Below are 15,292 nucleotides of genomic sequence, written 5' to 3'. Positions count from 1 at the left end.
AAATCGTCAAAAGTAAGTGGGGACGTAAAAGCTGATGACTTACTCATCAGCTACCGGTAGTTACTATAAAGTTTCAAATCTTACCCATAGGCATGTCCAATGATGACACATATTTTATTTTCTCCTATGAATTTATCAAAAAGGTCTAGTGCATCCTTAAGAAGGTGGTGAAAAGTATAGGCAGCAGCTCGGTCAGGTGCACTGCTGTAGCCATGGCCCAGCATATCGGGGGCAATCACTTCATAGCCTTCCTTGGCAAAGTGACGGACAAGATTAGCCCACAACTCAGCCGAACACCCAACACCATGCAGGAAGAATAAAACAGGTTTCTGAAAATAGAACACAAAATATAACATTACTAAATTCACAACAAACTATACATGTACATTGTAAAAAAAGTAATTTATTTAACTCACATTATCCAAAAAAAAAGAACTTGTCAGCAAATACACCTATCTTTGTCACATGTGAACATTAAGGAGAATCTAAGATCAGAACTATATCACAGCATCAGGCTGGGATGCAAAGTGTAAGTAACATACCTACTCATCAGAAGTCTTTAAATAAAAAATGCCCGTAGACCTGAAGAGAACAGTTTTTTGCCAGTGTATCCTCCCTGTACTAACTCATGGGTGTGCGGCATGCAAACTGAATGAATTTGTCAAACAATGACTAAGAAGAGCTCAAAGATCGATGCTGAATTTCTAATGAGATAGGAAGAGAGCAAATGACATATGCTCAGTTACTAAGGTTATTGACATCATTCAAAGAGTGGCACCTCTGAAATGACAGTGGGCTGGACGTGTGGCTTGTAGAAAGGACTGCTGGTAGACAAAATTTGTTCCTGACTGGAGCCCTAGAGAATACCAGAGGCCAAGAGCAAGACCAATGGATTGAGGCCACATCTTATAATAAATGAATTGGCTGATAAACCAAAAAAGAGACTGCAAAACACACCATATTCTGTCACTTGAGAGTAATAGCTAAACTGGTGATTATTAAAAGACTGACTAGTAATGGAAAATCAGCCTTCAGAACGATACTGATTCAGTAAGTTACTTATGATTGGATAGTTTAACACAAGTGAAGACCTCAATGGCATCGAAGACGGAAAAGGTGGTTTTCAGAACGGCAGAGATGGGAGATGTGGCAACTCATTAGCCGTAGCATCTGTCCTCGACTTGATTAGATCTGTAATCTTTATTTACAACCTCGTTAAAGTGGTTATCCCAATGAACATCTTTCATTATATTAACTCCTAGGTACTTACAGTGGTCCCCATGACATCTGACAAGGAATTATTTTATCCACAATTAAAAAGCCCCTCTATTAGCGTACAGAAAATTGACTAAAATGAAACACACATTTTTCACTTTTTATACAGAATATTAATTGCTCCAGTTAGAAAATATTACTGAAACTTTTAAAAGATACAGCATTTCTAATCAATTCCTAAAATTCCCTGATGTATTTCAAATTCATACATACTAATCCCATTTCAATAAAACACATCTCAAAGTAATTTCCCAGAAAATTTTAAAATGTTTATGAGATTTAATTTAAAGGGCATATTATTTATATTATTATTAATAATAACTTCAGATGGTTGAGGCGCTGACTTTCTCACCCCAACTTGGCAGGTTCGATCCTGGCTCAGTCCAGTGGTATTTGGAGGTGCTCAAATACATCAGCCTCGTGTCGGTAGATTTACTGGCACGTAAATGAACTCCTGCGGGACTAAATTTTGGCACCTCGGCGTCTCCGAAAACTGAAGAAGTCGTTAGTGGGACGTAAAGCCAGCAACGTTATTATTATTATTAATGTTAGCTACTTTTGACGGTTTTAGGAATTTGTCCCACAGGAGTTCTTTTACGTGCCAGTAAAACCACAAATATGAGACTGATGTGTTTGAGGACCTTCAAATACCACCAGACTGAGCCAGGACTGAACATGCAAAGTTGGGGTCAGAAGGCCAGCACCTCAACTGTCTGAGCCACTCAGCCTGGCATTATAAAATATGATTCCCAAATTTATGGCAAAAGTGGCAAAAACATTTCTCCACAGAATGTGGTTGTGGAGCTCCAAGACAAACAGTTAACATATTGTGAAACAGTGTCCCCTTACAGCATACCGGTATCAGGCGTTTTTTAATAGCTAATGGGCATCAAGTGTGGACTATACAAATAGTTTATCTGTGCATTTATAAATGATATACACGATTCCATTCTAAAATAATTGCGTGTTGTTACTCCCTGCCCCCTTTATATGCTAAATAAAAATAAAAATCCCAGACAACAGTTTCCTTTACCAGGAACGTTGGCTAGGGGATATAGGTCATGTAAGATACAATAGGTTTGGCTTTTCATGTTTTCCAATTTTTAAACCAGACTAATGACAGTGCTGTACCTTAATCAATGCCATGGTTGGAACCTTCCCAGTCTTACCCCTTTCCCACCTTAGCATCACCAAAAACCTGTATGTGTTAATGTGACATAAAATCTTTAGGGATAAATTTATTTCACTCTGAGGTTCAGTGCTGTAGGAAAGAAAATAAATTACTGGAAATGTTCTGAAATCAAAGAAAGCTAAAATAAACCATCCAAGCAATACTGTTTTGTAAGATTTTGTAAATAGTAGTCATCCACATTTTTCCCTCATTAAGGACATCGGTAGCACTTTATTAACAAGGGGGGCATGTTAGGGAATGAGAAAATCATGCAAAAATGATGTGAAGTGATACCTGAAGTAGCAGAAAGGAGAGGAATCCTTCCATTTTGCTTGCCAGGGACCCACCGAACCTCCCTTAGAAGTATTCTTACTTACATGGAAAAATTAAAAAGGAGACCATGTCAATCTGGGAAAGGTGACTATTTTCTGTATTCCTATTGGCCAGAGCAGTTTGCTATTGTTTCCAATAGAGCTCTGTAAAAATAACAAAATCATAAAGTTTGAAAGTGTTGTAGGTAGCATGTGCAGGGTGTATCTGTGACGTGAATGTATGAAGTAGGTAGATTTTTTACAATTTGTTTTACGTTGCACTGACACAGATAGGTCCTATGGCGATGATGGGATAGGGAAGGGCTAGGAGTGCAAAGGAAGCAGCTGTGGCCTCAATTAAGGTACAACCCCAGTATTTGCTTAGTGTGAAAATGGGAAAACCATCTTCACGGCTGCTGACAGTGGGGTTCGAACCCACTATCTCCCGAATACAAGCTGATAGCTATGTGATCCAAACCGCACAGCCACATGCTCAGTGAAGTAGGTAGAGAAGGAGTGAAATTTATCTAATTTTAAGCCAGATCAATGACACTGTGTAAGCTACCACGCTTAACATACTGAGATATGCTAGTCAATTTTTTTTAGAGGTACAGGAGGTAGAGAAGCTTACTGCACTATGCTGGATTCCTGCCTCTCTTTAGGATCCCAGTCACTAAAGTTTCACCAGGACTTCTTTAGCAAAATATGCCTTTGATTAGTCTATAAGATTTCATATCACTGCACATTCATTTTCAAACAAGTATGTAATACATCAAGGTGTCTGGTATGGCTGAATGGTCAACATTGAGGCCTTCAGTTCAGAGGCCGGTTGAGGGATTATAAACATATCCGATTAATTCTTCAGGGTCCAAGTGTTTGTGTTTGTCCTGACACACTCCTCTTCATATTCACCATCGCCATTTAACAACCCTTCTGCCTTCCCAATCTACCTGCCTCCCCGTGTTGTTCAGCAAACACTCCCTAATTTACATTCTCTCCACAAGGATCGCTAGTTGGATGACCCTCGCAACAGCTTGTCCTTGTCAGTTGGCACTGGCTACTCCTGATATGATATAGATGTTGATTGGACCATTTATATTGGTATTATAAATTTACTCATTTGGGACAAATATTTCAGGTTCCCTATGGGAATCAGCATGTACCGTATATCATCTGATGGCCAGGCAGGCATCAATTTTTGGTAATGGGACAAAGTCTCTCATAGTGCACTGGCACTGCCGGTGGTCCAACGTAGCCTACGCAGTGGCCTTCATGGTATGCATTAGCCATGCGTCTTGGTGAGTGTGCTACTTACCAACTGATGAGCCCAACTTAGCACACTGGGGCGAAACGCTGGCAACCAGGAATGAGTTAGCTGGAAAATTTATAATGTCCTGTAATGGACCATTTATATTGGTATTACTCCTGATATTACAGATGTTTTGTTTTAGTAAAATATATAGTGGTGTTTCTGGAAGTGTTTGTGCTGGTTTAATTTGTTTTGGTACATATCAGAAGCTTAATCAGTGTGTTCCAGTAGGATAGATGTTTGAATTTGTGATTCTAAACTGTACTAGACTTGGTACTAGAAAGCTGCAAACCGGCTTTGTACCGTCCACTCTGAAAAGAGCCAGGACAGTTCTCATTCACAAAGGAGGAGACAATGATTGCCCAGCTAAATGGCATCCAATAATCATTTGTAGCATAATTCAGAGGGTAGGCTAATTGAAAGAATACTAGACCAAAGGTTTCGTCCATATATTAGTTTCAATCAGAACCAGAGGGGATTCAATAACTCCCTAGGGACACATCTAAATAAGTCAATATTAGAGGTGGTTTTACGTTTGGCTAAAGACAACAAACACGACACCTGTGTTGTGTTTTTAGACATCAGAAAAGCTTTTGACAATGTGGGGCACCTCCATCTACGGAAGATTCTTGATTCAAGGTATTCCTGATATATTGACCAATCTTATTATGAATTTATAAGAGGATAAGAGTACACAGATTGAAACATGAAACAAGAAAACTGATCCCATCCAATTTAAATGTGGTGTATTGCAAGGTCCTCCACTATCTCCTGCTCTGTGTAATTTAGCAACAGATCACATTCTTGTAGAATTATCTGAGGAATGTATAGCTAGCCAGTATAGTTTCCCTCTAATCAAAGGAGAACAAAGACTGACGATCATGAGCTTTGTAGATGAAACGGTAATCATCAGTAACAGTGTGGAAGCAGCAGCTGAACAAACGAAAATTTCCCTACGATTGCATGAAATAGGCCTCGACATAAATGTTTCAAAATCTGTACATGTATGCATCAAGGAAGGGAAACATTCAGACAAAAACTTCAGTATAAATCAACGAGAAATAAGAACACAAGCCCGTGGTGTATCTAGGCAAAAATTTATCCAATGAACTGTTATTTGACCCTCAAACTACCCTGACAAAACTAAGAGACCATGTAGAAATTCTTGTTAACTCACCTTTTCTGCAATCAAACCAGAAATTCCAAATTCTAAACTGTTCAATCACTCCAACACTTATACATTCATTCCAGGCAACAGCTATGTATAAACTTCCACATAAATTTCTATCCGATGCAGGTATGATAATAAAAAGCACGCCGAAAGAAGTCTTTCAACTACCAACTGATACGCCAGACCATATGCTACACACATAAAGGAAATACAAAGGCTTTGATCTCTTCTGCACCTCTTGGGAAGTTCGACTTCAACATATAAACATCTGTACAACTGTGAATAAGACTTAAATACGGAAATTAGTCGATGTATTGACCACCAAGCAAGAACGAATGTTCATATGCATGAAGTGTTTTTATATATTGTTTTATCTTGTACATATATATAAGTTAGTTTAGGTAAAGACATGTTTTATACACTAGTTTTAAGACCTTCAATATTTTAGACATACAGTTGCAACATTGTACAGAATGACATATACGCCAGTTCACGCTAAGACGTGCCCCATTTGTATGTGACTAAATGTACATCATCATCATATGGCATTCCTTCAACACCACAATCTTAATCAAAGCTTCATTATATAAATATGTATGTATGTATGGTTCAGCTGAAGATGACCTTGAATATGAGGTCGAAACCGGTCCTGTAGTTTAATATATACAATAAATAAGTATTGATTGGTGGAAATCCTCTCCTATTTTTAATTGTGCAATTGTCAATACGGAAATGAAGATTATAGATTACGATATAAACATCTGTCAGATTTTGAGCAGAGAGAAAAACCTTTATATACATGGCACAAGGGACCTTAAAACAGAGAGTTAGGACGGCTTGAATCAACTTGGCATTGAAGCAACTGACCTAATCATTTACAGTCGCACCCAATTTCCTGATACCAGGAAGGTTCGTACCGAATTGCAAGAACGTGAAATTTTTCACTGGAGTGAACTGCCTCATACGGGTAATGGTGTCACATTATTTAAGGAACACACATCAACTAATAAGTGGATATCTAATCACCATGGTCTGTCATGTTCAGAATGGCGCAAAGCAATCAGATGACAGCTATTGTTGCAGTTCACTCCCTACCGGGCAGGTTCCAGGTCAACACCCTCTGTCGGTGTTGCCACAGAGAGCACGAAACACTTGCCCATGTCCTGGGTGCTTGTCTGTTTGGAGATGTTTTGATGATCATGATGATGATGCTTGTTGTTTAGAGGGGCCTAACATCTAGGTCATCGGCCCCTAATGGTACGAAATGAGACAAAATGCAATGACAATTTAAAAGTACAAAATTCATCCACTGACCAGAATTCAAAACGTGATAATAGACGAAATGCAATGACAATTTAAAAGTACAAAATTCATCCACTGACCAGAATTCAAAATGTGATAATGAAGAATGAAGGAATGAATATGAATTTAAAACAATCAGTGGATCCGACCCGCATTGCCTCACCTGACCAGAAACAATATTACAGACCAAGGAACTGTTTCCAAAGCACAATCCTGAATCGATGATACTTGTCCAAAGGAGTTCAATATCCATGTCAATGGTCCCTCATAATGGCACTTATCGCTAGTAAAGGAGAACCATGGTATTTCTCAGGTTGCGGTACTAATCAAAGGTAGCGTAAACTCATGGTGTTCCAAATATTATGGTACTACCAACAAGTATTGTACGTCGTACAGGTAACACAGGCTTCTGGTGTTTCTCACATAAGCGAATCTCATAGGCAACGCAAACCCATAGATTCCTCACTTAGGTGTACTAATCATGGGCGCCGCTATTCCCGTGATGTTCCGCATATAGTGGGTACTAATCATAGGCAACGAAGGCCCACAGTGTCGCTCATATTGTGTTACTTGCTATTTGCTTTACGTTGAACCGACACAGATAGGTCTTATGGCGACGATGGGAGAGGAAAGGCTTAGGAATGGGAAGGAAGCAGCCATGGCCTTAATTAAGGTACAGCCCCAGCATTTGCCTAGTGTGAAAATAGGAAACAACGGAAAACCATTTCAGGGCTGCCAACATTGGGGTTCGAACCCACTATCTCCTGGATGCAAGCTCACAGCTGCGCGTCCCTAACCACACGGCCAACTCGCCCAGTTATATTGTGTTACTAACCGCAGGCAACACCCAGACTCGTAGTGTTTCTCACTTAATGGTACTAATCACGGGCAACGTAAGACCGTGGTGTTCCTCATTTGGTGGTACTAATCACAGGTACTGGAAACCCACAGTGAACCCCGCTCTACTGCTATGAATCACAAAACTATCGAGTACCTAACAGAGTGGTACTACTCGCAAGTAAAGGCAACCCATGGTGTTACCCCGCATGATGGTACTAATCACAATGAGTTTCATGGTTCTGATGCAATCATCCCTTGGTCGCCCCTTTTAGTCTCCTCTTACAACAGGCAGAAGATACCATAGGTGTATTCTTCGTCTGCACCCACAGGGGGTAGACAAAGAGAAAAACGAAGGAAAAAGTAGGGATCCGTCACTTTGAAAAATGAAGTAACGGACGAAAAAAAGCAAGGGGCATGAAGGGCGTGAAAATGAAAGACTCCCTAGGCCTCGAATGCTCTAATATCATCGGGGTCGGAAAAGAACAAGAGCTGACCAAGGGAGGTCGGACAGTATAGATGAAAGTGAGGAGCCTGGCACAAGTAAGTAGAAGCAATGCCAGGACTCAGCTAAGGGCCCCGTGGTCACCAACCCACACTCCCAAGTTGAGAGCCCCTGGGGTTGGAGATGTTTTAAGGAATAGTCAACACCACAAGATTCTACACATGATAGCCGGAGCCCTCAAAGAACAAGGCTATATGATCTACGAGGAAGTGTCTGGACTGGCGGCAAATGGAAGCACCTGATGAATAGATATCATTCCCTTTAAACCGGAAAACAAGAACGGAATGATCATTGACTCGACGGTGCGATATGATTACAGAAAATCAGCTTCATGGTCCGTATCGCACTTCAATAGATTCACAATTAAGTATTTATTATTTTCCACCTAGTCGATACAATGATTGCTTAAGGCAATTTAATGGTTAAAAGTGGTACATATTGCATATATTATTAAAGGACACTTCCTCTTAAGCATTACTTTGTCAATTTTATATATTTTTCATCTAAACAGTGTTATGTGGCTGAAGATGTTAAGTTGCGATATGAATCGCATTCTGGTCAACCAGAAGAAGTGGATTTAGAGAAGAGCATTTATGACCCTACAATCTTGTATTATAAAGAAAAATATGGACTGCAAAATATATGTCACAGGCTTGATGATGGGAACCCAGGAAACAATTCCTAAATTCTTATCGCAGTTTTGTACTTCATTAGGTTTAGAAAAACATCTGTTGACAAACATAGCAGTAGCTGCCATCTGCGATTCAATATTAATTTTAGGTAACCATTTATCCAGTCAATAGCATTGTGTGTGTACTTTTTGCTTCTTAATTCCTTTTTGTACTGTATGTGAAAGACATTTCATTTTCCATGCCCATACAATTTATTACATAGTATTTTTATAAATAACCTGTTAAACAGTGATGGTAGATTTTGTATTGAAAAAATGAAGTTTACTTTGTCCTAGTGGCAACCCTATAACTAGGGAAGTTATAAACTAAAACAGCAGCTTGTATTAACCAAATGTTTCTTTAACCTGTATTATATTCTGCATGCAGCTGCATGTCATCTAGAAGACCAAGGCAGACCTTTATTTCTGGCTTTCAACCAATGCCATAGGGCTATACTGAAGAACGTCCGAAACACACTGCTAGAAAATAAAATGGGATGTAAACAAATAACTGGTGAATATGCCAATAATTTGTTGAAATCTAGTACAAGGAAATTATTAAGCCTGTTCCTCTTCTTTAACTTGAAAATATGGTGCATCATCCAATTTCGAAAAAAAATCAATGTGAAAAGGGTGAGAAAGGTATTTTCTACTGAGGTCATAACTGCTTTGGAATGTTTGAAGGATAATTCTATGTATTTTAAAGCGCAAGCTTCCAGAATTGTAATGTGACTACAACTTCCCTAATAGTAATAAAAAAAAGCCATTTGATATTCAAAATGCGAGTAGTTTTATTATCCATCAAAATCAAGAGAAAATTCACTTCGTCCACATGCACGATGAGAGGCTATTATGGTTGAAAAATGAGTTTCTGGTGTATCTAGCACAGAACAAGAATCCTGCCATAAGCTGGAGATGGATTTTTTTTTTTTGGTAAAGACACTTATGAAGTCATTCTACTGATTAGTACTTCTACAGTGTAGTGCATTACGTGCAATCTTCTGAGTTTCATCTGGTCCTAACAAGGGCATTTAATAGTGACTCGACTGAAATTTTTTACGGCATATGACATGTTGGATTGTAGAGCAGTTGTATTCAACACGAACCGCTGGCTTATCAATGACAACCTTTTTACAAAGAAGGAAGGAGAGACTTTCAGATAAGGTCATATCCTGGCAGGATCAACTGGGACAGGAATTGAAGCGGGCTACAGTTCTGGAATTTAGTGAAGAATAATTTTAGGACCCCAAGTAAGTTCCAAATATCCACTTGATTATTTTGCACCCTGAATGAATGATCTTAAGTGAAGTATTAATTTCCACACAATAATGCTCAGAAGTGTTCATATAGCATAACACTACCTAAGGGAAAGTGATAATACCTAAAAAATCAAACCCTGAATATTATACAGACTAGGTTCAAATATACACCATGCACTGCAAGGTTTATAATCATCATCATCCTAAACCATCTCCAGTTTCCCGGGAGTGGTATATGAGCCTCCTCCATCTCATCCTGGCCTTGTACCATTCCTCCTCCACCAACTTGTCCCAATCATGCCCAATTCCTGGGGGCTTTAGAATACTGGGACACCCTCTCTCCAGGAGTCATAAATATGGATGGCCCTTGCCCTAGGTTAAGGGGGAAGACCTCAACGGCATCTACAGCAGAGAAGATGGACTTTGGTACATTGGAGATGGTGGAAGCGGCAATCCATCCTTCTGGGGGTATAGAGATGGAACCTACTGCCTTGTAAGACGAGGAAGGCATCCTCAAAGGCTAAGGGAGTAAACCCTGAAAGAAAATCCTCTTATGCGTTAGGCCTAGCAAGTCAGCAGGAGAGTACCGAGTACAGTCGCTTTCAATAAGGTTTATAATATTATAAGGAAATGGTAATTGTACAAATCTTATGTGAAATTCCTTTCAGAAGAGAGATGTGTTCATTGCGATGTTCAGGAACCCATCAGCCCGGCCCCCAGAAGTACATTTACTTTTACAACCTCAACGTACGTGGAAAACTGCCAACAGGATTCGTACAAACCATGGCGTATGTAACGACTTCCTCTACAAATGGAACAAAATTCCTGATCCATCTTGTGTTTGTGGAGCGACTCCCCAGACCATCCAACACATTGTGCAGCAGTGTAGTATTATGTCATACTCGGGAGATCTGAAGGACTCTCTATCGTTGACTCCAGATGCTGTTAACTGGATAGACAAATTGACTCTCGCAATGTAAGTGCATACACTGTCATTGTATACTCTGTTTCACGTCTAATAGTAATAAGGCCATAGTTCTTTAGTACATGATTTATATATAGTTGTATATTCCAATGTGTTGCCATACGCTAAATAAATAAATAAATAAATAAATAAATAATACAACCTAATAAAGAGAATCACACGGCGTTCTCCACTGCTTAAGTAGCCATGTAAAATTGGATATGACGTCATTCCCGGCAATGATGAGAATTACATTCCATTACCAACCCCCGCAGAATAAAAGCACAAGTAAATAGAACCTGTAAAGGAACATACTGTCCACACAGCAAGATAAAAAGATAATTTAGTAGCTGTAACCTATTTTTGCAGATGAAATGAAATGGCGTATGGCTTTTAGTGTCGGGAGTGTCCGAGGACATGTTCGGCTCGCCAGGTGCAGGTCTTTTGATTTGATGCCCGTAGGCGACCTGCGCGTCGTGATGAGGATGAAATGATGTCGAAGACGGACACATACACCCAACCCCAGGCCAGCGAAATTAACCAATCATGGTTACAATTCCCGACCCTGCCGGGAATCGAACCCGGTACCCCTGTGACCAAAGGCCAGCATGCTAACCATTTAGCCATGGAGCCAGACATTTTTGCAGATACAGGCCAATCTCTGTCATGAGAACAGTGGCCCGTTTGGGGCCACACTCCCTTCGACAGGCTTTTTTCTATGGCCGCGGTGTATACTGTCCATACAGCGAGAAAAAAGGTAATTCAGTGTTTATCTTAGTTCCCAAGTAGACAAGCTGGCAGCCTTGTGCACCGCCTGATCACGTCATCCACAAGAGGGCCACGAGAAGGAAACAAACGAGTCGTTCCGTGCATAGATTTTTGCGATACAAGTGACCCATGGTACTAATGTTGAGGTGTGCGGGATATAGTTTTCATAGCAAGTTGCTGCTTGATTTGAGTCATATAGGTATCAGCTTGCATTCGGAAGATATTGAGTTCGAAGTCCACTGTCAGCAGGTCTGAATATGGTTTTCTGAGGTTTCCCATTTTCACACCAGGCAAATGCTGGGGCTGTACCTTAATGAAGAACATGGCTGCTTCCTTCCCATTCCTAACTTTTTCCTATCCCATCATTGCTGTAAGATCAATCTGTGCCAGTGGGTTGTAAAGCAAATTGTGAAAAGAAAAAAAAAAATTACAGCCTACAGGACCATCAAATTGTAATCATGCAGTATAAAGTTTATTCAACAGGTGCAGTTAAATATCTTGAGAGGACCTACTTACCAGTCTTAAGGTACTAGATGCAGCATGATGACAAGAGTTATTCTTTCTTCTTAAATTAACCTCTGGATTAATGCTCTCCTGTAAATTAGATTCTGTGACTGGATCCAAACAAAATGTGTTTTCAGATCTTTTATCATATACGGGTATATCTGTGTGCGATTCTTTGGTTCCACCCTTAGTAGGTGATAATGACTGAGATTCAATAGAATGTTTAGGGATGGCACTTAAACCAAAAGGAGATTGATTATGGGTGGAGTTCAGCACTGAAGGAATTTCACCTAATGAGGCTCCATGGTCACTAGGGCCTTTTTTACTACAATAAATACTGTTTGAATGAATACTTTCTGTTTTAATTCCATCTAGCATGTCAGGTTCCTTCAGTGACCCAATAAAATTAGGATTTACACACCCCATTTTAATATGAACAATTTCATCCACATCTCCTTCACATGCTCTGCTTTCTTCTTCAAATAAACTATGATTTAATGTTAATTCATCTTTGACCTCAGAAGTGCTATTCGAAGATGGTGAAGTAACAATATTAGAAGAATTCTTCTTAGATTGCATATACTTCAACGAACTTTGAAACCTACCAAGCTTCCCACTTTCAGAAAGAAACCTGAAGGTATCATGTAAAATTTCTTGAATTAAGGCCTCAACAAAGTTTTCAATAACAGTCAAGTTTTGTGTTTCGACTGCAGATACACCATCAACATGGGAAATGTCCAAGTGAACCTCTTCTTCTTGGGTGCCAGGTAAAATATGATTTGAAAACTTAGAATCTCGCACTGACTTAGTCCAGGATTTACGGAAAGAACAATTGCATGTCTCAGTTTGTCTTATTAAAGGACGACTCCATCGTGTAAACCAATAATCTTCAGATTGTTCTGAAATGTTGGAAATTATTGAATGACTTCTTGATTTAATGCTGCAGATATCCAGTTGTGGGCTCACTGCCTCAAGAGGATATTCCACAGACTGAGGTGAATGAAAAGAACGTTTATTTGCTTCCAAACTTGTAAAGTGTTTCACATTACTCTCAATATGAACTACCCTTATCTGTCTTTCAGAACTCAGATGAATAAAGTAGCTATCCGCAAGGCCACTCGTATCTGGATGGACTTGATGTTGTCTTCTGAGACATGGTAAATAGCCCATGCAAGGGTTAAAAGTTCTTGAAGTGAAATTCTCAAATAATCCTAGCCAGTTTTGGGACTCTGATGGATTGTTCATTCTGCATCATGATTGGTAGCAAGTGCCTGAAAGAAAAAAATAGGGATATTCTGTCAGTTTTCCGTAAATACAGTTGAACAAACAACTAGCTTAATATTAAATTACACCCGATTTGGAAATCTAACCCTGAGGGGTGGTTGATGAAATCAAGGACTTAAGAAATATCCTGGAAACAGTAAAGAGAAACTTACCACAATAAATATCCAAGTGTTCTTCGGTCTCATTTCATATGAACGAGTAAATTTAACTTCATATTCTCCAACACCCACTCGCACACCTACTTCAATAAATTAAAAAACAGCAACAAGTGTTACCAGCACTGCCTATAGCCCTACACAGACTCGCATCGCGAAAAATGCATTGTGTTATAGAAACAATGTATACACAGCAGAAGTATGATTGTGGAAAAAATGATTAATTTCTAAAAACAGATATAATTTTTATGCTGTACGATTAGAAATACCTCAACCTCTCGGAATTCATGTTGCCGATTATGATATACCGTGTGCCGTGTACCATCGTTTCCGAAACGTCAAAATGCGAGTTTTATGTGTCGATTAATCTATTACAATGAATATGTCGATTACAATTGAAGATCTCTCGATGTTGTAATATTGATTGTCACTTGAGATGTAAACGAGAATCTGGTCTAGAGGCGGCAAACTATCGATAGTAATCGCCATCGATATTTTCCGATATAATGAACTCTACTATCGATAGTAATCGATAGTTTTCAGAAAGTGGAACGAATCGCATCATTATTCCCGAAAATACAACATTTATTGAACACTAGCTGATGTACCCGTGCTTCGCTACGGGATTCTCAGAAAGACTGACTTTGTGGTTTTCCTAACTGAAATCAACATAGGTCATTACAAAAACGTGAGTATGAATGTAGCGATTAAAAGCAATGCTATCATATAAAATACTCGATCAAATGGAAAGCCGCATGTTTTATTACTTTTAACGAACAGTGCTGCGGTTAGATTGCGGTGCCAATCTAATACTCCAAAGTTCCAGAGCTGGGATGACCAGGCCGCAGATTGCCATGAACACTCATCTTCCATTGTTCTGCTAAATATGCACACTGTTCATTCCAATCAGTGCCTCAAAAGAGGGGTTGGATAGCCCGAATGCTATGATGATCCAGTGTGTTACGTACCAGTAGTATCAGAAAATTTAAAAACCAGGAGAATGGCATGCTAAAGAAGAAAGTTATCTAACTCCCCAGCTACTTCCCATCAATATTCAGGCAGGCTGTTACACTCTGTACGACTGGGCGAGTTGACCGTGTGGTTAGCGGTGCGCAGGTGTGAGCTTGCATCCGAGAGATAGTGGATTCGAACCCCACTGTCGGCAGCGCTGAAGATGGTATTCCGTTGTTTCCCCACTTTCACACCAGTCAAATGCTGGGCCTGAACCTTAATTAAGGCCTAAGGCACTCCCAGCCCTTTCCTATCCCATCCTCGCCATGAAACTTATGTCGGTGCGACGTAAATCAAATAAAAAATACTCTGTACGCAGCAGTAATCCTATCTACCGGAGATGAGGGGCAACAGAAGACACACAGCACATCACGACAAACAATGGTCAATGGTACTGTTATTGTTGATCAATGTTCTGAGATTTCTATATTGTAGGCCTTCACATTTAGTTTTCTTTCGACTCTGCGATTTGTAAAATATTTTATACCGTAAACTGTAGTTTCTTATTCTCCGACTTTACATACCGATTTTCATTAAATACTGTTTACCCATTTTCTCGTTACTCGGCGCTGATAGGGACTTGGTAACAAAAATCCAGGTTCATGAATATCTTTGTGATCATAGCCAGTACGGCAACAATGTATAAGACATGAATAATAGGAAATTTAATACTATATAACCTTAGTTATGTAGCATTCATCAATTACACCTCTAATAAGAAATATTTGAGAATTAAATTTTAGGCCTTCCCCTAAACTACCATTCCACTCAGCGTGAATAAAATAATTTACAGCCT

At 39.5% G+C, this 15,292-nt stretch overlaps 1 protein-coding gene across 1 annotated transcript in view; it reads right to left on the bottom strand.

Moving 5' to 3' along the window:
* LOC136872775 (uncharacterized) overlaps positions 1 to 13,761 on the bottom strand; it is a 48,134-nt gene extending 34,373 nt beyond the window's left edge. The window contains exons 1-3 of the mRNA XM_067146611.2: positions 13,483 to 13,761; positions 12,059 to 13,317; positions 85 to 329 (exon numbers count right to left, since the gene is read on the bottom strand). Of these exons, the coding sequence (XP_067002712.1) occupies positions 85 to 329; positions 12,059 to 13,291 (1,478 nt within the window). The 5' untranslated portion in view covers positions 13,292 to 13,317; positions 13,483 to 13,761. The remainder of the gene's footprint in view (positions 1 to 84; positions 330 to 12,058; positions 13,318 to 13,482) is intronic.
* Positions 13,762 to 15,292: the final 1,531 nt, after the last annotated feature.

The sequence above is a fragment of the Anabrus simplex genome, chromosome 4, assembly GCF_040414725.1.
Source record: "Anabrus simplex isolate iqAnaSimp1 chromosome 4, ASM4041472v1, whole genome shotgun sequence".
Taxonomy (NCBI): Eukaryota; Metazoa; Arthropoda; class Insecta; order Orthoptera; family Tettigoniidae; genus Anabrus; species Anabrus simplex.
Note: the sequence above shows the minus strand (reverse complement) of the source record. Positions and strands in the feature narration are given on the sequence as shown.